Source organism: Ochotona curzoniae, unplaced genomic scaffold (genome assembly GCF_017591425.1).
Source record: "Ochotona curzoniae isolate NIBS_2020 unplaced genomic scaffold, NIBS_Ocur_1.0 contig_3432, whole genome shotgun sequence".
NCBI classification, from domain to species: Eukaryota; Metazoa; Chordata; class Mammalia; order Lagomorpha; family Ochotonidae; genus Ochotona; species Ochotona curzoniae.
The window spans coordinates 13,509,422-13,533,012 of NW_024465859.1; the positions used below are offsets into that span (position 1 = coordinate 13,509,422).

A 23,591-nucleotide genomic window follows, 5' to 3' on the forward strand; every position below is an offset into this window, starting at 1 on the left:
CTTCCAGTTTACCTACCTGATGCATTATTCGTCTGGTGCCACTCCTCTGCTGCAAAACTGATGACAATGACTTCTCATATATACAACGTCAAGTCTAAATGCCAGAGACTGGCTTTTAGAGCTTTTCCCACCCTCTGAGCCGCATTCCTGCCTGTGAACACTTGTTGTTAGGACTCTGTTGCACTCAGCATTTGGGTTGGAATGTAAGTCTGCATTCTACCCAACCTACATACAATACCAACCTGGTTGAAAGTTATTCTCTGAAGCTTCCCATAGAAGAAATTTCTCCCTCTTTGGTAACTCCTATAGCCCAATTCTTCTTTGATAACTTGTATTGTTGTGGTGGTTTATGTGCATACTGCCTTTTAGTCCACTGTAGGTGTTCCATCATACTCTGGTGTATATGAGGAGTTCAGTAAGTTGTTCCTGGGTGAGTGCATTAGTGAGTGGGATGCATGCTCCCTGTGGAGGAGATCCCATGGTAGGCAGCGGGTGCGTATTAAATATGGGTATGTTATTCTGTGGATGCAGTGGCATTAGGTCTTCATGGAGAAGAACATGGGTGTAATCATTCCAACAGTGAGAGCTCAGCGTAGTCCAGCTTCGCATTCTGATATCCCCTTCCCTACACATTCGATTTGTACAGTGAAGTTAGAATTTGTGTATGAAGGTTCTTTTATCTCAGTCGTACTGAAGCTATGACTGTTAAAGGAGAGAGACTCATCAGCAATGGTAGCACATTCTTCTGCATCCTGGAGTGGTCTGTGTTTATACTCTTCGGAGGACCCAGCAGTGACTGAGAGGAAACACTCTGCTGGGGAGGCAGATCTTGATTTTTTATCCTTGTTCTCATTGACGAGTTTATCATCCCGCACCTCAGTGTCCTCATCTGTGAGACAGACATGCATGAAGGTGTCAGTTCTAAGGGACGAGAGAGGTAGCCTGCCACCAGCATCACTGATGGGAGGCTTTGCTGATTGATTGTGTAACCATGGTGAAGGTGGGCAGAGCCCTGGCTGTTTTGAATTTGAAATGTTTAGTGCTTTTAGATTGTATTATTGCAAGTCGTTTTTGACTATTGATTTTATTAAGTCAGTTTAGATTGCCTGCCTTCTGCATTCTAAATTGGTTAAAAGGAAATCCAGGGCTGGCATTGTAGTATAATAGCAAGTGAAACATGTACCTGTAATGCCAGCACTAGTTCAAACCTGTGGCTGCTCTCCTATGATTCAGGTCGCTGCTAATTCACCTGGGAAAGTTGTAGAAGGTGGCCCAGGTTCTTGAAATGCTCCAATCATGTGCGAGACCCTGAAGAAGCTCCCGGCTCCTGGCTTCAGCCAGCTTTCTCTGTGGCAGCCATTTGGGAACTGAACCAATGGATGAAGGTTTGCTCAGTCTCTGTTTTTCCTCCATTCTCTGTCACTGTGCCCTTTAAATTAGAAATTCCTAGTAATATGTCTCTTTTTAAAGATGTGAATCTTTGGAATTTGGAAACTAGAAAACAGCTGGCTGGAAAAGGTGGAATGAGAAGGAACCTGGTGCCCAGGGATAGAGGATGCACATGCATGCCATGTTTGCATTTTTATGTGCCCATTATGTTTCTGAAGTGACTCATTCATCTTGAAATATGGAAAAAGTCCAGGATGTACACACTGCCTTGCCCACCGACGACAATCCCAGCCTGTGTGGAGGCAGGAACACTGCTCTTACCTTTGTGTTTACTGTGAAGAAACTTCTTGTGTGCTGAGTGTTCTGAGCTCCCTTCCTTCTGCTGCCTGAAGCAGTGCTGAAGACAGCGCCCATTTGGTGAGAACGGTTTTCTGAAATTGTATGCCAGTTAGCAGGGCTCCTTGGTAATGCAATGGGAGCGCTGGAAGGACTGGAGTCTGTTTCCTTGGTTGCTGTTTTACCCAGTCTATTTTCTTTGCTCTTCAGGAGTTTGTAGCCCCTAGAAGACCTGCTTAAGTTTTTGCTTCTACTTAGGAGTGTGGCGACTGACCTTGCCTGTTACTGAGCATTGAGTTTGTGACTCCTGTTGGTGTGTGTTGCATGTGAAGCTGGGAAGGCACTGGATGACAGTTAAGGACAACACTAGGTTTGCTGACCTCTCTCCTTATTCTTCCACAAAGAAACAATTTATGAAGTCTTCAGTTGGTTCCTTCTGGTGCGGCCATTGGAGTGCGGTCTCTGGAGCTGCATTTTGGCTGCTGGCCTGTGAGGCAGTGATTCTTGGGTCTGGAGAATGTGGTCTGAGGTCCTCCATGCACGCCTCGCCACCTCCCTGTTCTCAGAACCTGAGTTTGGAGCAGACCTTTCTGTGTTTACACAAGTTTGGAATTTTTGCCTGAGATTGGGGAAGTGTCTGCAGATTTGAGTTGCTTGGGCGGAAGTTGGAACAGAAGCTGTTTTGTGGGGACTCAAGAAATTGGTCTGGGGCTGGTACCAGCAAGGCGGGGAGGTGGAAGGAGATTATGTATTCGCTGGTTAACTCCCCACAATGGCCAAACTAAAACCAGGAGCCCGAATTTCCTTCCAGGTCTCCCATGATGTTATGAAATGCAAGCATCTCAAGCAGGATCTTGACTCCTGTGCTCAATGCCAGCCAATCTAGCCTGTGGTTAAAGTGCTAGTGTACCATATCTGTTGTGTATGTGGGGTCAGAATGGCTGGGAAACTAAGTGGGGCCCATGATGACTCCCAGAATGCTCCTGTCATTACAGACTCCCCTGGGTTGGGACCCTCCATGCCTGCTCCCTCTCTTCCCACAGGCAGGTGCCTTGCTGGCGAGCTGTAGCAGCCTTCTGCTCTTGGAGCGTCTGGGCAGGGGCGGTGCCTTGGCGGATTTTTGTGTAATTGCTTGTGATGGAGGACAGGTGTCAGACAAACACTTTCCGAGTCAGCACCTAGGTCCCTCATCTGTACCTTCATTGTCAATAATTCTGCACAGCTGGTTGTCACCTCTGTTGTTCTTTTTGCAAAAGACACACACACACAAGCCTCATCTTTCACCTAAGAGAAGGATGAGCCCCCAAACGGACTACATGGGAAAGTTCAATGAAGACCCCTAAGATTTCTCCCTGCGGGCCAGGGACAACCCTAGAGGAGTCGCTCCAGTTGGAACTGAAACTGACTTCAGGGCAGGTTGTACCCTGGTTTGGGCCAGGCTCCTTTTGGAAAGAATGCCAGGGCAAATCAGGCAGACTTTTCTGAATGTGTCCTGGAATCTGGATGTCCAGCCAGTCTGCTGTAGATGTGACCTCGGAGTCGTGAGCCATGCTTGAGACGTCTGCATGCTTGGGGTTTATCAGGGTGTGGCTGATGCCATTTTGGGCACTGGAGGGGGGATGCTCTGAGTATTAGGGGAAAATGAGCAAATTGATTAAAAATAAGTCCTGCACATGCCATTCCCCTGTCACACACACACACACACACACACACACACACACACACACACACACACACACACACACACACACACAGCCTATCCCTGACCATGTTGCAAGTTTGATGTGCTGGGAGTTTGGTGAGTTTGACAGTGGCCCAGGCCATGGAAGAAGGAAAGAAGAGATTAAGCCAGGAGTGAACAGAGGTGGTGTCACAAGCTGGTGACTGTTCATAGCACATCAATTCTTTCCTCAGCTTTCCTGTAGACATTGAACACAAGTTCTGTGCAGAACACAGATGTCAAGTGGAGCAGCTCTGAAATCTCCTAGAGGAAACACACCCAGGGAGCAGTATTCAGATTAAGAAAGAGAGCAACAGAGCAGTGCCAGCCACACCCCCACCATACCCTAGACACCACGTAGCCCTTACCACATGCTGTCCTGGCTTCTAGTACCATGCACTGCATTTCTCAGTTGCCACATTTGCAAATGTGTTTGGCTTCTGTTAATCAACATTGAAAAACATCTTGTTTCTGCCCCATTTGCCAGGTGGCCAGTTGTAGACTGACCCTCCAACCCATTTGGGTTGTGTGGACAACCCCCAAAGCTTGCCATCCCATCAGCCCCAGGCTGCAGCCTTTGGTGCTTGTGCTGAAGGCGTCCTTGGATGGGTTGCTCTGTCTTCTTGCAGGAATTGTGCCCCAGTGCCATCTGCAAGACCCAGTGGTGTGGAAATGGGATTCCAGGGCAGACTGTGGGCTCCCAGAGTGCAGGCTCTTCTTGAAGAGAAATGGGTTGTTCCCGTAGGAACCAGTTAGGTTCAAATCCCCATTCAGATTCATAGCCCAGGTACTTGAATCCGACAAAGATCAGTTAGGTGTGGGCCTCATGGGGCACTGGCTAGGAGGTGTGGCCCTTGAAGGTTCTCTTAAAGGCAATGAGTGATCATCTGCTGTTAGCACTCGGACTCTGCAGCCAGTCACCAGCTTCTCCCAGTGACCCTCCTATCACTTTCTGTGTTTAGTTTGAACCAATGTTTGGGACTTGGTTTTGTAGCTGTAAGTACTCTATTCCCAAGTTTGCCTCTTCAGGTTTCAAGGAAGACTACGCCTATAAAAATATTTTCCAAGTTGACTAGGATGACCTTTTCCTTTTGGCTTTGCTTCTGAAGATGAAAGGAGCTTTTCTGTTTCTCCTCTCTCTCTGTATTGTCCTCCCTTAAACGTCTCCCAGTGTATTGTTATATTTCGAGGAATGGTTTTAGAGGAAAGATGCCAGGTTTTAGAAATTTTAACTCCTCCTCAGGGTAGAGGTTCTGAGACTTTGCAGATAAAAATGCAGATACAGGTGCAGACATATCCAAAGTAGTCCCCTATAGATGAGCCAATGTGAGATTGGGCTATTGTTTAGCGACTGGCTTTCCCCCGTGACTGTATTCCAGATGTTCCAAGCATCAGTGCCTTTTGGTTCCTGGGTGCATTCTTTCCGTCACAGCTGCCTGCAGGGGCCTGATGTGGATGGGCCATATCACGTGCCCAATTCCTCCCCAGGTTGATATGTAAGATCTTTTACATTTTGGCCTTTTGCAGATAATGCTGTAAACAGACAATCCTTTTAAATGTTTCTCGATGCATCTGTGGTTCCTAGGACTAGATTGCTGGAAATAGAATCAGAGGATTCAAAGGTAAACTTGAGATAAATTGTGTTGGGTACCACTGCAGACATTGTGCTGGTTGGTATAGCCGTCAATAGGGCCTGGAAGGCTGGTTTCCTCACATCCTGGCCAGCCTGTCGCTAATACCCATCTTCTTAACTTCCATCAACCCAATTGTTCTTAATGTTGTCATTCTTGATCTCCTTTATTTAGCTATTCATGAGGTTGTACATCTTTCTTGCATGTTTATTAAGCTGTCTTTATTTTTTTTTGTGCTATGTGTGTTCACTTCCTATATCCCTTTCTCTCAATTTATTGGCACTTTTTAAAAACTGATTTTTAAGGTGCTCTAACTAGGGACACAGGGGTTGTGTCTTGATTGGTTGGTATTCCTGGCCAGAAAGCTTGTAAAAAGATCAAGTAGTCCTTTCTCTTTTTGGCAGTGGCTAAAGGCCACTGCTTTGTTGTGATTTCATTAGATGACCTTTATCCTACTGGCTGGAGAGTGTCTGTTCCCTGTGAGTGTGGCGCCTTTGGTACATCACGTGGTGGCTTGGGATGTGTGGCAGAAAGTGACCGGCACCAGGCAGGTGCGGGAACCTGCCAGGGCCAATGATTGGGGCATTCAGTGGGAAGTTGGATCTTGCCATCCCTCTTATTAGCAGAAAGGAGCAGCAGCAACAAAAGACAAGGCAGGCAGTCTGTGGAATTATGTCGGCAGTTTGGCTGCATTAACTTCTGCCTTTTGCTGGCATTGCCCATGTCAGCCTTGCTCCCTAAATTCAGAGTCATGGGGAGCCAGTCAGTGTTCCCTCTTCACATCCAGAGCATATGGAGAATCGTCACCTCTCGAGTCAGTAAACAACCTGAGCTGTTTGTCCAGAGGGCTCCTGGGCAGCTGGATCCCATGGTTGATGGTGACCCCCCCACCCCCGCCACCTCCAACGCCAAGGGCTTGTGTCTCCAGTGACTCGGAAGGAGAGTCCCAGCCCCAAATGTCACCGTGCGCAGCTGTCACTACTCCCTGGATACAGAAAGAAACAAATAAAGGCCAAGGGTAGGGTGCTGATGGCTTGGTATTCACCCAGGGAGACAGAAAATCAGCCCCTCTGTGGGTGGGGACACAGGCTGGTTGGAGAAGCGGACTCAACCCAGTGCAGAGGTGGCAGAAGGCTGACACTTGGGGTTGTCTTCAGACACTAGTGCACTGACGCCTGGCTTTCCTCCCCTACCATAAGGCTTCTTGGGAGCTGGCGCCATGGGAAGGGGTCATCTCAGAACATTGGGGTTGTTTGGTAGGCAGCTCTGTCACATGATGCTGACAGCCCTTGTCACTGTATCCAGGCCCTCATGCCTAAGAGTTCTTCAGGCAGCTCTTACCTGCAGAGGCTGCTGTCTACAGTTGGACTACATTTGCATTTTGCTTTGAGCCACGAAGAAGTATTGGTTGTTTTTCCACTCAAGCTACCCTGATGAAAAAGAGAATACAGATGTCCCCAGACTTCAGTGAGGCCATGCCCCAATAACACTATTCTAAGTTGAAAATAACATTTAAGTCAAAAACATATTTCTTAACTATTTAAATTTTTTTTTGTTGTTGAGAGTGTCAGATTGATCAGGCAGATCTTATCTGCTGGCTACTATGGCCGGGGCTGGGCTGGCCAAAGCTAGAGCAGGAAGCGCAATGCAGGGCTCTGATTTGGATGGTAGGGAGCTGATTCCTTGAGCTATCATTGCTGCCTCCCAGGGTCTGCATTAGCAGGAAGCTGGAACTGGGAACAGCAGCAGGACTCAAAGCCAGGCATTAGACCATGTCGTGAGTGGGTGTCTTAGCCAGTGTATGATGTCATATTCATATTAGCTCACAGTTGGGCCAAAGCATCTCATACAAAGCCTGTTTTATCATAAGGGGTTGAACATGCTGTGCCGTTTACTCAATGTTGTGTACTGAGTGTGAGAAACAGAATGTTTGCATGGCTGTGCTTTCACATCATCCTAAGGTAGAAAAATCGTAAGTCAAAATATTTTAAGTCAGGACAGTCTCTAATAGTATACATAAAACTCGTTTTGATTCACTCCCCTACCTCTCTGTTTTTTGAAGCAAATGAGTTCAGTCATTATCTGGGCAAGAGAAAATGTGTATTAGGTTTATAAATCTCAAACTGTGTACAAACATAGACAGTCCACAGAAGAAAAGAATAATCTCAGCTTGCAGGAATAATTCATACTGTGTTTATTCAGATGCTTTCCTTACTATTACAGAACTGAGAAGCAATGCTGTGTGTAATCCTCCCTCCCTATTTCTGTCTCTCCCTCTCCCTTTGGTTCAGCAAAGAGTCCTAGGCTACATGAAGGTACAGTCCCTCTACTGGTGTTCAAGTGGTTTGTGGGGTCATGAACGTGCAGGCATGGCACGTGTAAATAAAGAAACAGAGGCTTGTGTTATGCTGAAAGCGCCAATGGGAGGGACATGAGTACTGTCCAAAGGTGAAGTGGCCTGGCCACACCATGGTAGTAGCAAGGGTGTCTTCAAGGAGCCAGGACCTGGGCTGGGAAATCCATACAAGAAGTCATTTGGGGATAACAGGTAAGACAGAACTAACAAGAAGACAGATGTGGGAAATGGTTCCCACGTCTTCACTGGCCTGAGCAAAGGGATGGTTAGTAGTTCTACCAGGTGATGGAGGAGGAACAGATTTGGAAAGGCCAAAAGCTCTGCCTTGAGCCTATTGAGTGCTTGGAATGGAAGTGTGAAGTAGTGAGTGGAGGGTGTGTGGAGTAAGGAGAGAATGCACAGAGGGCAGTGATATGTTGGGGGTTAGTGCTGTGAAGGGTGAAGTGAATAAGCAGGCAAGGCGGTTGATGCAGGAAGATGTCATCTGTTGCTTGGGCCAGCGGCAGCCAAACTGGGCTGCTGAGGGGTGTGTGCAGGAAGAGGAGCCACTGAGCACCCAGAGAAGGAGGAGAGCCAAGTGCTGAGGAAAGCAAGGGAATGGTGAAAGTTGGATGTGGGAGGCTAGGGGCGGGTGTCAGGAGGGAGGGCTCCAGCTGGCCAGAAGCAGCACGAGGGAATGTAGGGCAAGACAACCTTTGGCTTATGCCAGGGGAAGACTGGGAAAACCTCTGGTAACCAGGTAAGGACAGATGCAAGGTGGTGATGGCAGTGGGAACCGGCTGCGTGACAGAGGCTGGAAGAGTATGCAGACTGTGGGGTCTTTTGAAGCCCTGTGTAAGCCATGGACTTGCCATCGGTCAAGTCTCTGACTCTGCCCACATGTTGGCATAGAGCTACCCTTTTGCAGAGTATCACATGGGAATGGAAGCCAGCCTCAGGGGTACAGCATTCCACTCACTGGAGAAGTGTTGTGTAGTGAACAGGTGCTGCCCTTGCTTGCTCCCTTGTCACTTGATGTGGTTCATGTGGTTCTGGTATGGATCACCTTTTCTTTAGTTAGTACTACCAGAAAACATTGTAACGAGAGGGCTTGTTAAGCTTTAATGTATGTACATTTCGTGTAGTCTTTGTGCAGTAGGAGCTGTTGTAGAGGAAACAGTACTGGTGTCTTTAAGAATGATCTCCGCTGAACCTCATTGTTTCACTCTATCCATGGTCAGAATGCATGTGATGAACCCACAACTTTCCCTGAATCTGTAGGATTCCCACCCCTGCTCCTCCACTGGTTTCCAGTGAGAGTGCCAGGTTTTGAATATGTGACTCCCATACCAAGACACACAAGTCAGCCTGTTGGTTGCTGGGGGAGCTTGCCAAGGTTGTGTTTGGTTTGTCTTGATTTTTACAGATGAAGAGACAGAGGCACAGAGGGTTTGAAGGAGTGGACTCCAGCACTGGTTGGCGTGAGAAGAGCCGTAACAGTAAAATCCCTCCTTAGTTTTTAAAACAATGCTTTGCTTCCTGGGCAGCCAGGAGCCATCCTGGAAAACCCAACCAGGTTTGTCCACACACTTCTGGCCTTTTGATTTGCCAGATCCAAAGAGTGCAAAGGTGAAATGCCTGCTGCTGCTGAGCTCTGAGCAGCGAGCCCCAGATGTGTGTACTGAAGTGAGGGCACCGGTAGTAAATACTGCTTAGCTCTGGCACTTGCTAGATGTAGAAACATCATTTTCTCTAGAAGTCAGCTAATTCCTCATGATGGAGGGTCTGCCCGGCGGGCTATGCATGGAGGAAGGGTGGCTGCGTGGGCGGATTGAAGCAGTAGAGAAGTGGGAGGGACTGGTTTAATGTATTAAGCTACTTAAGAAAATTTAAAAAGACGCACCAGTTAATATGCATCTCCCCTGCTTGCCTCTAGCTGGCTGGCGGATTTTGATTTCCCTGGCAGAGTTCCTTGCTAATAGGAAGTGATAAGCCAGACAATCATTCATTTGCTGCAACCTGATGGAAGATTGTGGCTAATTGAAGTGAACCAGAGTGGCCTTTAATCTGCAGGAAGTGGGAGCAGGTCTGAGCCTCAGCCCCTTGGAGATTATTTTGTTGGGTTGCAGGGGAGTGTGGGACCAGCCAGCTCCGCATGAGGGGCCAAGCCACAGGGACAGCAGAGGAGATACCCACTAGTGCCAGGGGCGGAATTGAGTCTCATCTGGGGGCAGAAATGTGCAGTGTGTGGCCAGCCGCCGCAGCCCTGACTTTCATAGGCTGGTGGAGCAGAGCTTTCACTCAGTACCTGCGTTACAGTGTGTTTTTAGTTGCCTGCAGGAAGCCTGTATGTAAATGGCAGATGTTATTTTTAAATGTTGCAGGATGTATCCAGGACAGGCAGATGGTTGTGTGTGTGTGTGTGTGTGTGCACGCGCACGTGTGTGCACTTGTTATGGGGCTGGGCATGTGCGCACAGATGATCAAGGCACACACTGAGAGTTGGGTATTATCTTTGAGGCCTTATCTGCATACAGGAAAGTCACAGCTGGGCTGGGTTTGTATCAGCGTCTCCAAGTGGCAGTGGTGCACCCTGGGTGAATATCTTTATCTCTTGACCTGCTTCACATCCAGGCTGCTAGGAAGGGTGGATGCGAATGAGCTGTTGGCACCATCCGAGGAGGGCTGGCGATTTCCAAAGAGGAATTGGGCTGAAGCCATCTAGTGTTAGCTCCTCAGCACTGAGAGCTCCATGGTTACATTCTTCAGTCCTAGAGTGTGTCACCATGGTCTGCTTTTCTGCACCTGTGTGACCACCAGGTCCCAGACAAGCAGCCTTGGTGCCTGCAGGCTTCTCACCTGCCTTGGGTGCCTCATGTCTGTGGAGGCAGGAAGAGGAATGAGCTCAGCCTTCCTGGGCGCCACGGAGAGGAGCAGCTGTGTGAGGAGGTCAATGAGCATGTATGGAGGGAAGGAAGAAGTACCTAACACAGAATTACATACTAAACCGCAGGCATGTGGTACTCTGCTATATACACTTGATTTATGATCATCCTGTGTATCCATTTGTACATTTGTCTCTTCACCAATCCATTCTTTTGTTCCTTCACTCATCCATCCATCCATCTATCCCTCCCTCCCTCCCTGCCTTTATCCACCCCTCTGTCCACCCACCCACCCATCCATCCATCCATCCACCCATTAATCCATTCATCCCTCCATTGATCCATCCCTCCCTCCCTCTCTCCATCCATCCATTGAACCCTTCTTCCCCCTTCCATCCCTTCTTCCCTTCATCCATCCGTCCATCCCTCCTTCCCTCCATCCCCCCCCCCCACTTCATATCCCTGTATTCCTCAGCAACACTGACAGAGAGGTATACTTTCCTCAGTTTTACAAATGGAGACTTGAAGCTCAGAGAGGATGACTCACTTACCAGCAGTTGCACAGCTAAGTCTTGTAAGCACTGGGAGCTGGGGCTGGCTGACTCCTGAGCCCCTCCTCTTCACATTTTAGCTGACAGCTGCCTTTCCAGCAGATATTAGGCTTCATTACATATTCACTTTGCCTCTCCCCAACCTCTGTTCTCATGCTACCACTCTCGCTGGCCACCCAGTTTTTTTAAGATTTTTTTTTTTATTATTTTTTTATTGGAAAGGCGGATATACAGAGAGGAGAGACAGAGAGGAAGATCTTCCGTCTGATGACTCACTCCCTAAGTGAGCGCAACGGCTGATGCTATGCCGGTCCGAAGCCAGGATCCAGGAACTTCTTCCGGGTCTCCCACGCGGGTGCAGGGTCCCAAGGCTTTGGGCTGTCCTCGACTGCTTTCCCGAGCCACAAGCAGGGAGCTGGAAGGGAAGTGGGGCTGCCAGGATAGAACCGGCGCCCATATGGGATCCCGGGCGTGCAAGGCGAGGACCTTAACCACTTGTGCCACCGTGCCGGGCCCGGCCACCCAGTTTTTATTTGGAATTAACTCTATACCCCATTGTGCTTCCTTCTTGGCAAAAGCCAGAGGGCCTGCGTTGCCACATCACAGCCTCAACTGCCCCCAGGTGTGACTGTCTTGGCTCAGCCTCCTGTAGTCTTGCCTTACTGGGCAAGGAGGCAGCTGGCATGGCCTCCTCTAAGGAAGATAGCTTATGATAACTTTCTCAAGCCTGACTTTCCAGGGAGTCAGTGTTTAACGAATACCTGACATGCTGGTGAAGCCTCGCTGTTTTTATTTTTGGGATACCATAACTTCATAGGTTGGGTGGATATATCTATCTGATGAAATCTATTTAATTTTTGGTCCACCATTGGCTTCTACCCTGCAACAGTTGCTGCCTTTCATAAGACAAAGGCTTGTAAATAGGTGAAATCTCCCAGATGCCTTCCCAGGAGGCACCTGCTTCTGCTGTTTCTTTCCGGTGTGAACCTGTGCCCCCTTTGATCTCTCCTTTTTGGTTGATGGGTTTTGAAGCTAAAACATTGGTGAAAAATGGTTCCATATATCTTTCATGGGGTTTTCTCAAATATTCATGTGACTTTTGTTCTTTATAATACGTTTTGTAAATGAAACAGTTTCTAAGAGTGAAGTGACTAAAAAATAACACAAAGCAAAACTGTTAGCTTACCACTGGGCTCCTCAGAACTTTGACCCCTTGCCATACTTGCTTCAGGTGGTTTTAAAGCAACAGATTTGGGGGCAAGGGATGTAGTGCAGTGGGTTAAGCTGCATGTTGGGATGTCCACATCCCTCATCTTTGGTGCTTGGAATCAAGTGCCCCCTCGGCTTCTGATCCAGCTCCCTAGTAATGGGCACTCTGGAAGGCAGCAGGTGTTGGCTCAAGTACTGGGGTCTCTGCTAACCTTGTAGGAGGCTTGGATGGAGTTGCAGACTTGGTGTTAGCCTGGCTTAGCCCTAGCTGTGACAGGCATGTGGGGTGAGGGGTGAACCCATGCATATAAGGTTTTTGTAACTCTGCCTTTCAAATAAATAAATGCATTTTTAAAAGAAAGATTTTGCTGTTAAAATTCATTATGGACCCATAGGTTCTTCATTTGTTAGAAGCAACTACCGCCCTGAATTTGGTATTTATCTTTCCAGTTCATTTAATATATACTTGGAGGTCAGTATACACCCATTGGAATACTGTGTTTCCAAGCTGGATGCTGAGGAGGTTTTGCATGTTGCTTTTCCAGTCAGCTTTTTCTCAGAATTTTTTCTGCTTCCCTGGGCCATCCTTGTCCATGACACTGAGCCCCGAGTGTTATTTCATTGTGTGAATATCCCCTGTTCTTCCATCTGTTCTTTGATGGACATGTAGTTTGTCCTGCTGCTGTATATTACAGCAGTGCTAAGTGAGTGTGCTCTTGCTGGCACTTTGGGCAGCACAGCCCTCAGATCTGCCCTGGAAGGGGATGGCTGGTTGTGTGTGTGTGTGTGAGCATTTTCCTCTTCATCAGGAGCTATCCGATTGCCCTACAGAAGCCGTTCTCATGCACAGTGTGGTAGTTCCCGTTGTTCCTCCTCTTCTTGCCACTTGAGAATGTCAGACTTCAAGTCTGGTGGCTGTGAAGGAGAGCTTCCTAGTTTCATTAACTGTGCTTTCATTGGAAGTGAGCTTGAGGATCTCTAAGTGGCTGTTTGAGCTTCCTCATCAGTGAAAGTACCTATTCATGCACTTGGTCCGTTTTCTATTGGCTAGCTGTGTTTTCTTATCCAGTTTCATTAAGACAATTCTAGATAGGGATACTTTTTTGGATCCTTATGGGGCATAAGTCTTCTTCCAGTTAATCACTTATCTTGTGACTTTGTTTAATGTATTAATGACCAGAGTTCTGTGTTTTAGTGCAGTTGTATTTCTCAGTCTTTACGTTTATGGCTAATGTTTTTATTCAGTCTTATTTCAGCAATCCTCTCAGACCCAGCGCTCATAAAGATGAGCTTTGGGGCCTTAGAGGAGATCCCTGGGTTTTTCTGGCCTTGCTCCTGGCTTGGCATTGGTATTTGCCTGAACTCACCCTGCCCCGGGTGGGGGTTGTGGTATACCAGCACAGAGCAGAGGCCAGGCCATGGAGCACTTCCCAGTGACTGGGGAGATGGTTGCTGTCCTCCCTCCTCCACTGCGTGTGGCTGGACTGAATCCGCCTTGGGAGCCAAATCCCCCTTCTTGACCCCGGGGTTGTTTCTGAGAGGTGTTGGAGTGCGGAGTTCACTGGCCCTCTGCCGAAGCCTGGTTCATCGCAGGCCTGAGAAAATTGCTCGTAAAGTTGTCAGCACAACAGGACGGCCCAAGCTGCTGCCTTCGCTTGTGGGAGCAGCTCACAGATGACAAACAGGCCCATTTCAGAGGGGGGTGGGTGCAGGGGATGGAGAGGAGACGCCTGGGCTGTAGTGCCTTTGTCCTCCTACTTTGCATAGAGCTGTTGCCTTCTGCTGCAGGGGTCAGTGGACAAGCCAGGCCAAAGCCAGACCACCACCTATTTTTAGATACTGCCCAAATAAAGAGTAGTTTTTACATGTTTAAATTGCTGAGACCAAAAAACAAAAACAAAAACAAACCCAAAACCCGGATATTTGCAATAGATTTCAATGATAGGCAACTTTGAATCTCAATTAAATGAAATGTTAATTACTCCTCCCCCCCTCGAAAAAAGGAATCCATTCTTTTTCTGAATAGACGTGTATTTCAGAAAGTTTTCCTCGGCGGTTATGAAAACATTGTGAATTTTCTCAATAAGAACTTGCTGTGAATAACCCACGTAATTTCCTTCCTTCGGTTTCTGGGCCTGCGTAGCCTGGAATAGGCCTTTCTGGCCATTTACAGACGTGTTCTGCAGAGTGGTATGGGCACATCACCTTCTCAGTCTCTACTTCCTCATCTGCAGCATAAGCATGGTCCCTCTGTGTCACAGGCACTTTGTTCCATTGAACAAAAAAGGACTGATGCTCAACTCCGGTTGTGTTGAAGCAGTCCTCAAGTGTGAAGTCGACATTGGTGGGGTTCTCACGGGCTGTGAGAGGAGCCTTGGGCTGGGCTGCAGAGTGCTGGGGCTCGGTGCTCCAGCCTGGAGAAGCTTGGTAGCAGGATGACCGCCTCCTCCTGTGTTAGCTTCAGGCCACGCAGAGCTGTGGCCCTCAGACCTGGCTTGGGCTGCATCCTGGCAACTTCGCAAATCCCTGTGCGATCATGTCGCTCTGACATAATTTTCCTCATGAAACGCGATGAAGCATAACTAAAAAATGTAAGTAACAGCTTCAAGCTCTTAATGAGGCTATAAATAGTGGGGAAAATAATTTATAAAGCCATTTCCTGGTGAGAAACTATCCTGTTCCTAGCCCTCTCCACTTTCTCTCTGCTTGCCTCATTAATACCAGCCATTGACTTTCTTTGATAACATGCTCTGTAAGGAAGAAACAAAGCAGTTATCATCATTTGGGGTGATTACTCCATGCTCTGGGGAGACACCCACGAGGCCGTGTAAGGTGCAGATGCTGGTGGACAGCTCGGGCACAGGTTGGTCACGTCCTTGTGCCTCCTGTACATTGTACCTGCTGTAAAATTATATGTGGTCTTCCTTCAGGGTCATGGTTACTGTGGTTATGAAACCAGTGAATACCAAGTTCTGGGCTGAATCCATGGGTCCTTTTAGACCTTCTCAGCTATTTCCTTGGGCCGTATCAAATGGGAACAGATGGATAAACTGAGGTGGGTGCCGCTGGAATGAGCTTATAGGGCTGGGCAGCGTAGAGTTTATTTTGAGAAGGATGCCGAGTGGGCTCTGGTGCTTGGAGCAAGAGGGACATCCCCCACACTTGTGCATTCTTGTGTGACTGCTGTCTTTCCTGCAGAAAGCAGTTAGTTTGATGATAACCAAATGGCGCTGGGAAGTGCCTGGGACAGGAGTGTCTGGTTCTGTGTGATCCTTGTCACTAGCAGGAGGACTAAGTAGTCTAGTGGGAAAGCAGCCTTGGAGGTTGGTAGGGATGTTTACGAACACTTGTCGTAGACCTAGCTTCCTTGGTGGCCTTCCTGTGTCTGTGCATGGAGTGTGTGTGTGTGTGTGTTTAAAGGAGTGACTCACGGGAGTCGCAGGCAGTTTCTCCCAGTGGCTGCACAGCACTGTGTTTGTTGGCACCAGGCAGTGGGAAGAGCTGGTTTGGTCTCTGGGGAGACTCCGGAGAATCTTTGCCAGATCAGAAGTGAGCACGGAGCTGCACACGTGTCTGTTCCTGTGTAAGTATGTGTGTCTTGCTTGGCTGCTGCTGGAACCTGCAGACCCAGATTGTCAAGAAGCGAAGGATCAGCTCGAGGGCCATTGGGCAGAAGTCTGAAAACAGGGCTTGCTGATGGTCTGTGACGTCAGTTCTGCATTGCACACAGCAAGGGGCATCCCTCTGGGGGAAGGACCAGCCTGGGGAAAGGAGATTCCGCAGGACTCCAGCTGGATGGAATTCCTGTTTCTCAGCTGGGATAGTCATCCCCTCTGACTGTGTTCTGGAGTGGCCTAGGCAGGGAACAACAGCTGTGTGGGTTCCTGTCATTGCCACAGTTTGGCCCCCTTTGCTGAGGATTGATTTGTAGGGGCTGGGCAGTTTGGAAGCATCTGCTGTAGCAGCTTGTTTGCCTTTGTCCACAGCGGAGGACTTGAAAAAAATTTTTTTTTACCTTCTTGGTGCAGATGGTGTGGTTATTTTAAGTAAGTATTATGATGAAGTGAAAATGGGCAACATTTTCATTTTTAAGCTTAATGAAAAAAAAAAAACAAATAAATGGAAGGGGAGGAGGAATAAGCCCAGTTAGCCAGCTCCATGTTAATGCTTGTCTTTTAGGGATTCTGAATGTGTTTCAGGACACTGAGATGGGACAGATGGTTCAGCCCCTAGAAACTGCTGCTTTCAGATGGAGGTTTCTAGCCTCTCTCAAAGCAGACAGGGTAGTCCTACACCTGTGCAAAGCCTGAATCTCCCATGCTCCTTCAACAATGTGCTTGCAGCTCCCACTCACCTTCCAGTTCCTTCCAATGGGATGGGGAGAACTTTCCAAGGAAGGCTATGGAGGCTAGAGAATAAGTGAGCAGCCATCCTTTGGATGTTCTTGTCGGAGGGTCACAGGGATTTATTGCAGACCCACGGTGGGCCAGGTGCCGCAGTCGCAGCACTTAATCAGACAGAGGCTGTCTGACTGACTATAGGGAGCATTTGGTCAGGTGGAGCCATCAGGAACAATCAGTAAACCCAGCTGAGGAGAAGGAAAAGATGGGCTGTAGCCCAAGTGAAATATGGAGCCTGCCTTAGATTGGGTGTCAGTGCAGGGGTGGCAGAGTGAGTGATTTTTGCTGGGGACTAAAGGATGGATGAGGGGGTGAGGCAGTCTGTGAGTGTACTGAGCTGCCATAACAAAAGATGACAGACCGGACAGCTTTCATGACATAGTGGACATGAGCCCGGGAGTTGGCTCTCCAGGGGCCAGCAGGGTTGCTTTCTGCTAAGGTCTCTTCTCTTTGCGCCTATGTCCTTCTCCCTTCTTATGACGGAACCAGGCTTATTGGATTTCACCACAGTGATCCTATCTGTAAAAAAAGAAAGTTTATTTATGTAAAAGGGAGAGACAGAGAGATTGAGAGATTGAGAGATTCTGTGTTTGCCTGCAACATCAACATCTAGGCTGGACCAGGCTGAAGCAGGAGCCAGGAGTCAGGAGCTCCATCTAGGTCTCCTACATGAGTGATAGGAACCCAGGCACCCAAGCCATCACCTGCTGTCTTCCTGGGTGCACACTAGCAGGAAGCTAGTACTAGCTGGTGCTAGGGATTAGGACACCAAAGTGTAAGCTCTGGGTGGCAGGTAAAAAATTGAGCTCATGCATGACACCAAGGGCAGAAATATGGGCAGCTGAATGTTCAGCATCAATATGTGTGGAGGCCTCCCAGCAGGCATCATTGTGTTGGAGGAAATGATTCCAGTTGAGGTTGCAGAGCGGGTCAGTCCAGATCATGCTGGGCTTTACAGCTCCTGGTAGGAGTTTTAGATTTATTCTAAGGGCACAGAGAAACTATCAGTTGCTTTGAAAATCCTGGCTCTGTGTGAGGAGAAGGAACTGGGTGAACTTGGAAGCATGGCTGACCTCTGGGGCCCACCTAGTTCTATGTTATGAACGACTGTCTTGGGTATGTGGCTCCATCCCTGGCCTCTGTTTGCTGTGTGTTGGTAAAACTTCTCCTACCACTGGTTATGACAGCCAGAAAATATCTCCAGACACTATTATAGGTTCCCAAATTGCCCCCTGTTAGGCATCTTAGGGGGCAAGATTCATTGTTTTTGTCCTCAATTTCTTCTCATTTTGAGATTATGTCTTGTGGTGAGGGGAGAGAGGGACAGGAGGGAGGAATGTCTGACCCAGGGGCCATAGCAAGGCCACAGAATCATCTGATCTGGCCCCATCCACACAGCTGCAGGCAGGACTGGAAATTCCCGAAATCTGTATCAGGCTATTTTTAAGTTGATAATTGTGTGTGGTCCTCGCATGATGTTATAAATATCCACATAACCCTTGGAAGAAACAAAGTGCCCCATTCCTACCCAAGCTCAACTCTGAACACCCCCTGCATCCTTGTGGAGTTATTCAGAGGAGCACCCCTCTGTTACCACTTGCTAAGCCCAGGAGCCCTGTGGCTGGCTGGACCACCTGCATCTGGTGGACGCAGTACTTAGCTCTCTGCATCCATTCCTTCTTTTGTTGACTCTTTGTGCCACTGGCCTTATTGACTGTCAGAGCATGTACTTTGTAGTCTAGTCCGGCCAGTTTTCTGGCTCCGGAAATCTGTTTGTCAAACAAGATTCCACAGTTGCAGTGACTTTTCCAGAGGGCTTGCCTTCCAGGAGTTAGTGCCACAAAAACAAGTCTAAGTGGTTTCAAAACCAAACAGGATGACAGTTCCATTCTGGATCCTTGAGGAGCATGTTGCGTGTAAGTGAAGCCCCGAGCAGTTGTTAGGAATCTGTTGAAGCCTTTGGTATGTGGCTGGGACTCAGGGCATGACCAGCTCTCCTAGGCTCTTCTCCTATCGCTCCTCTTCTGGATCTTGTACCTGCAAAGGGTGAATGTTTCATGTTCTTTTCCAAGCTGTTGGAGGTTTTGGGGAGACCAGTCTTAGGGGAATGATGTTGAATCTGGGCTTCGTGAAACAGGGTACCATGATTGATAGGTAATGTCTGATTGGGCCTTAGCATAAAAGAGCATAAAAGAGATAGTAACCCAACATGTGTGCAGTTTTTACCAATCAGAGATGCATGCTTTTATTCCATACCCTTGCAGATTATGGGCTGTGACCTGCTGCACCAAGTCTTGGCTAACTCAGCTCAGTATATCCTACCACTGCACATGCTACCTCTTTCCTTTATTTTAAGATTATCTTAAGAATATTGGGCAGTTATTCCATGGCTCTTTGAAGTAAGGAAATGCCATGCTGTTGAAAATGCTCCTCTGGCCACAGGGGGAAAAGTGGATAAGATGGGAGGCAGAAAGCCCATATAGGAGGTTCATGGCAGAACAAGAATCCTTACTTGGACTGGAATTATGGCTGTGGCGATGGCATCTTGGGGCTTGGCCATCTGTAGAGGGTGATGGAATGAGGAGAGGATATGGAGATTTGTAGGTTCTGATGCTAGTAGAAGGCAGAGCAGAATCTCACTGGTGCTCTGGAATTCTCCAATGAGCATGATCGCTTGTTTTATAGAGACATACAGGTGTGTTATTAATCTAGTATGGTGATGCTGCTCTGTTTCAAGGGAGTATCCAGGGAATGAGGGCCGCTTTGTTATGCTTGCCTGTGACTGTGCCCACTCTGATTGGCTGCTGTCCACTTGTTCAAGTTCAAAAATACTTTTGGTGTCTCTTATCACCAGCTGATAGAGTAAGTGTTCATTTGTGTTTAGAGAAGACAGTGGATACTTCAGAGGGAAGGCAACACACAAGTTGTTTGCTAAAGGGTGTGTAGGAATTCACTAGGAAACCCAGTTGGTAGATATCAGGGCTTTCCTTGTGGTACATTCAAAGTACACTCATGAGAAAGAACATGTGAGGCCAGGGATCTGAAATACTGAGACCCAGAAATGCAGTTCTTTGGAAATGCTTATGAAAAATGGGCCCTTCTCTGCTGCTATACACCCAGCAGTGGTGGAACGCCCCTGTTCTTCTAGCAGTACATGGCAGTAAAATTTTTGGAATGTCAATGTGTGTTTTTTCAGTCTGGGGGAAGGATCCTAGCTTTGCTTTTTAAGACCGGGCACAAGTTGTAAATGTCCCATATGTGCTTAGGAAATGATTCCAGAGGGATCCCTGGAGCTCTGTGGTGCCAAGGGACTGGTTTTCCTTCCTCATTTTTTCTCCCAAGATTATTTAACTTCAAACGACTTGATGAAGCAGGTCTTAGTTCTCTGGGAAATCTGCCTTAGTTGTCTTGATCCATGGGTAGATGAATTCAGTATTCTGCCCCTACTGACATCATCTTGGCCCTTTCTTTTGGGTTTCAGCCTTTCGGTTGGCAGTTTTGGGTGGGTCTTGGTGTTCTGCACTTTTAAACTCAAACGTTGGGATTTGGTTCTCTCTCTCCTTTTTTTTTACTTGTATTCTTTTTGTTGCTGTTGTTGTTATCATTTTATGATTCAGATGCTGCAAGGCCCTGGGATTTTCTCCAATCCCTCCCCAAATCCCCTACCCTCTAATGTACACACACTGAGTTTTCCTATATTATTACAATAGCATAGTTCTAAGGAACTATGGTTCCTTAGAAACAGTCATAAGTCCATCATTGTGGGCATGGACAATAGCAGAGAGTCTAGCGTCCCATTGTCAAGAGACATCCGACAGTTTCAGTGGGAGTCCATCCTTGATCCGGAAGTAGAGATGCACACTGCAATGTCTCCTCACATCTGGACATGTCAGTCTCCACTACCCAATCACTGTAAATCACCCCCCCCCCAATGAAAAGCAGCAACAAAATCAAAAACAGGAAGAAAACCAGAAATTTACAATGCCATGAAGTTAACCAACATGCCACTAGATATGATAGTCTCCATTATGCAATTACTGTACATCCCTTTAAATGAAAAGCCACAAAACAAAATCAAACAGGAGGAAGTTTACAATGCCATGAAGTTAAATAACATGTTACTGAATGACTACTGTGTCACTGAAGGAATGAACAGAAAATCAAGAACCTTGAAGAAAATGATGCTACTATATGATCTATGAGTTAGTGAAGAATTTAATGAGAAAAAAAGTGTTTTGAAGAAATGAAACTAAAAATAAAAACAGCAAAATCCATGCAATATAGTTCTCCCTGATCTTTTTTTTTTAATATTTTATTTTATGACAGAGTTTAATAGGCACTGGGGTTTCTCCTCCCTTTCCCTCTCCCCTCCCAGATATTTGTTGGTGAAATATGTTTCCTGTAGGAAAGAAATAGGTAGGTTTTGTGTTTTCAATCCAGTCTGCTAACCTATGAAATTTGATTGATGATTTTTTTAAAAAAAAGATTTATTTATTTTTTCATTATAAAGTCAGATATACAGAGAGGAGGAGAGATAGAGAGGAAGATCTTCTGTCCAATGATTCACTCCCTAAGTGACCACAACAGCTAGTGTTGTGCTGATCCGAAGCCAGAAGCCAGGAGTTCTTCTGGGTCTCCCACGTGGGTGCAGGGTTTCAAGGCTTTGGACCATCCTCCACTACCCTCCCAGGCCGCAAGCAGGGAGCTGGATGGGAAGTGGGGCTGCTGGGGTTAGAACCAGCACTCATTTGGGATCCTGGTGCGTTCAACGCGAGGACTTTAGCCACTAGGCCACGTTGCCAGGCCCTGATTGATGATTTTAAGCCGTTTACATTCAGGGTTAATATGAACAGGTGGTAATTTGGCCCTGTCATTTAGCAATGGGTTGTTCATTGATTTAGTCTTCTGTTGTTATTTTATTGGGGTGGTCTTCGCATTTGCCTTTGGTTTTGGTGGGTGCTATTCCTTTTCTCTGTCAGGACAACATCTTTAAGTATCCTTTGTAGGGCAGGTTTGGAAGAGGCATATTCTTCCAACTTTTCTTTACTGTGGAAGTATTTGATTCCATTTTCAAAGACAAAGGAAAGTTTTGCTGGGTAGATTATCCTGGGCCGACAATGTTTTGCTTTTAGAATCTGAAATATGTTGCTCCATTCCCTCTGGCCTGTAAAGTTTCCTGTGAGAGGTCTCCTGTGAATTTAATTGCCTTTTTTCTATATGTCAGTTGATTATTTTTTTCATGTGCACATTTAAGGTTCTTTTTTTCTTATGTTCGATTAAAGAGAGCTTGAATACCATGTGTTGTGGTGAAGATCACTTTTGGCCAACCCTATTGGGAGTTCTGTGCCCCTCCTGCATGTTGTTCCCAATTCTTTCTTTGGATTTGGGACAGTTTATTTTATTATTTCATTAAATACATGTTAAACGCAGCTTTTCTTGCTGCACTTTCTGGAACTCCCATAACTCTTACATTTGGCCTTTTAATAGCATGTCTTGTTCTTGAATACTTTTTTTAGTTTGACCCTGCTCTGCTTCCAGCTTTTTAATTGTTTCTCCATTGTAACAAGAAATATCTTCCGATTCTGAGATTCTTCTGCCTCCTTCATTCTGTTATTGAGACTTTCCATGGAATTTTAAATTTGCTTGATCAAGTCATTCTTTTCCAATAATTTAGCTGGATTTTGTTTCACTGTTGCTATATCCTGTGTTACATATTCCTTAAATTCCTGCCTGTACTTCTTGTTGTTGATAAAAAGCTTTATAACAAGTGTTTTGAATTCAGGATCCCCCATTTCCTCTGTATTCCTCAATTAACTCTGAGGTTGGTAAATGCCTTTTCTCCCTCGTAAGGAGAGTCTTCAGTAATATTCGTTGTGCCCCTCTCTTCTTTTGCTCTTGGCCCTTGTACTTCTGGTTAGCAGAATCTTCTCCTCAGGGCATATTTCTAAGCTGTGCCACCCAAAGGTCTGCAATTCGATTTTATTTATTGTGGATGGCACACAGCTCTTTGTTTGCAGTTATATTTTCCTGTTAGACCTGCAGAAGAGGTATGATTATCGGTCCATTTCACAGATGAAGAAGCCAGAGCTTAGGAGGTGAAGTTGCTTGCCAGCATCCTCACCTGTATGGAGCAGAGTCCTCTCAGTGGGGAGGGAGCTTGTGCCCTTGCTGCGTGTCTGACCTCCTGTCCCCTCTCTCCACAGAGAGCCAGCTGCTCCCCGGGAACAACTTCACCAATGAGTGCAACATCCCGGGCAACTTCATGTGCAGCAATGGGCGGTGCATTCCGGGCGCCTGGCAGTGCGATGGGCTGCCTGACTGCTTCGACAAGAGTGATGAGAAGGAGTGCCGTGAGTGGCGTGGCCTGGCTGGGGCGTGGCATTGGGGCAGTGCTGGGGTTTTGATGGAGGAAGACCTGAGCTGGCTTGGACCCTGCACATACTGCTTACTGCTTTCATGGCAGCATGATCTGTGCAGAGGCTAATCTTGTGTTGGTGAAGCCAGAGCCTGGGAAAGCAGGAGATCTTCTCAGCCTCAGTCTTGGTGTTGTCATGGTAGCATGAGACCTCCATAGGCTATGTCACTGTGGGGCTCATAGCTGGCCAGGAACAGACCTAGCATTGGACCCCAAGGTTGGCTGTCCCCAAGGTCCATGCATGCACTCATGGTGGCATTTGCTCGGCAGTTAGTAGGGGCACAACATCCTGCCCAATTTCCAGCACCCTGTGGGTACTGAATTCATAGTAAGTTGTATCCCTATACAAAGGGGCATGGGCCTCTCCTGTGCTGGGGGCATCCTCTTCCAAGGGCACACCAGAGGTCTGGGGGCTTTGCAATCTTCCCCTGCCCACCTTCTCACTGAGCCTTTCACTTTGCCTGTGCCCCTGAAACATGCATGGGATTTGGACTGGTGATGGATACTCCACAGGAAAGGGCACTGGGATTGAGTTGAGAGGGTACAGGGAATTCGGTCACCACACCTCCTGTCCCTGCAGATGCAGTCCTTGTTCTCCCCAAGGTTGTCTTTGCAGAGTAAACTTGGCCACTGGACTTCATGTGGTCATCCACCCTGGCATCCTGGCAGGTGGGAAGTGAGTGGGGAGCACAGGTATGTCTGATGGACAGCCACTTGGGG

The 23,591-nt window shown here is 47.4% G+C and overlaps 1 protein-coding gene across 2 annotated transcripts in view; it reads left to right on the forward strand.

Annotated features, from left to right (window-relative positions):
• LDLRAD3 (low density lipoprotein receptor class A domain containing 3) overlaps positions 1 to 23,591 on the forward strand; it is a 243,042-nt gene that overhangs the window by 54,740 nt on the left and 164,711 nt on the right. Inside the window, exon 2 of one of the 2 annotated variants that reach the window (XM_040980112.1) lies at positions 22,660 to 22,806. The exons of the other annotated variant lie outside the window; for it this stretch is intronic. Within the exon in view, the coding sequence (XP_040836046.1) occupies positions 22,660 to 22,806 (147 nt within the window). The remainder of the gene's footprint in view (positions 1 to 22,659; positions 22,807 to 23,591) is intronic. 2 annotated transcript variants of the gene reach the window in all.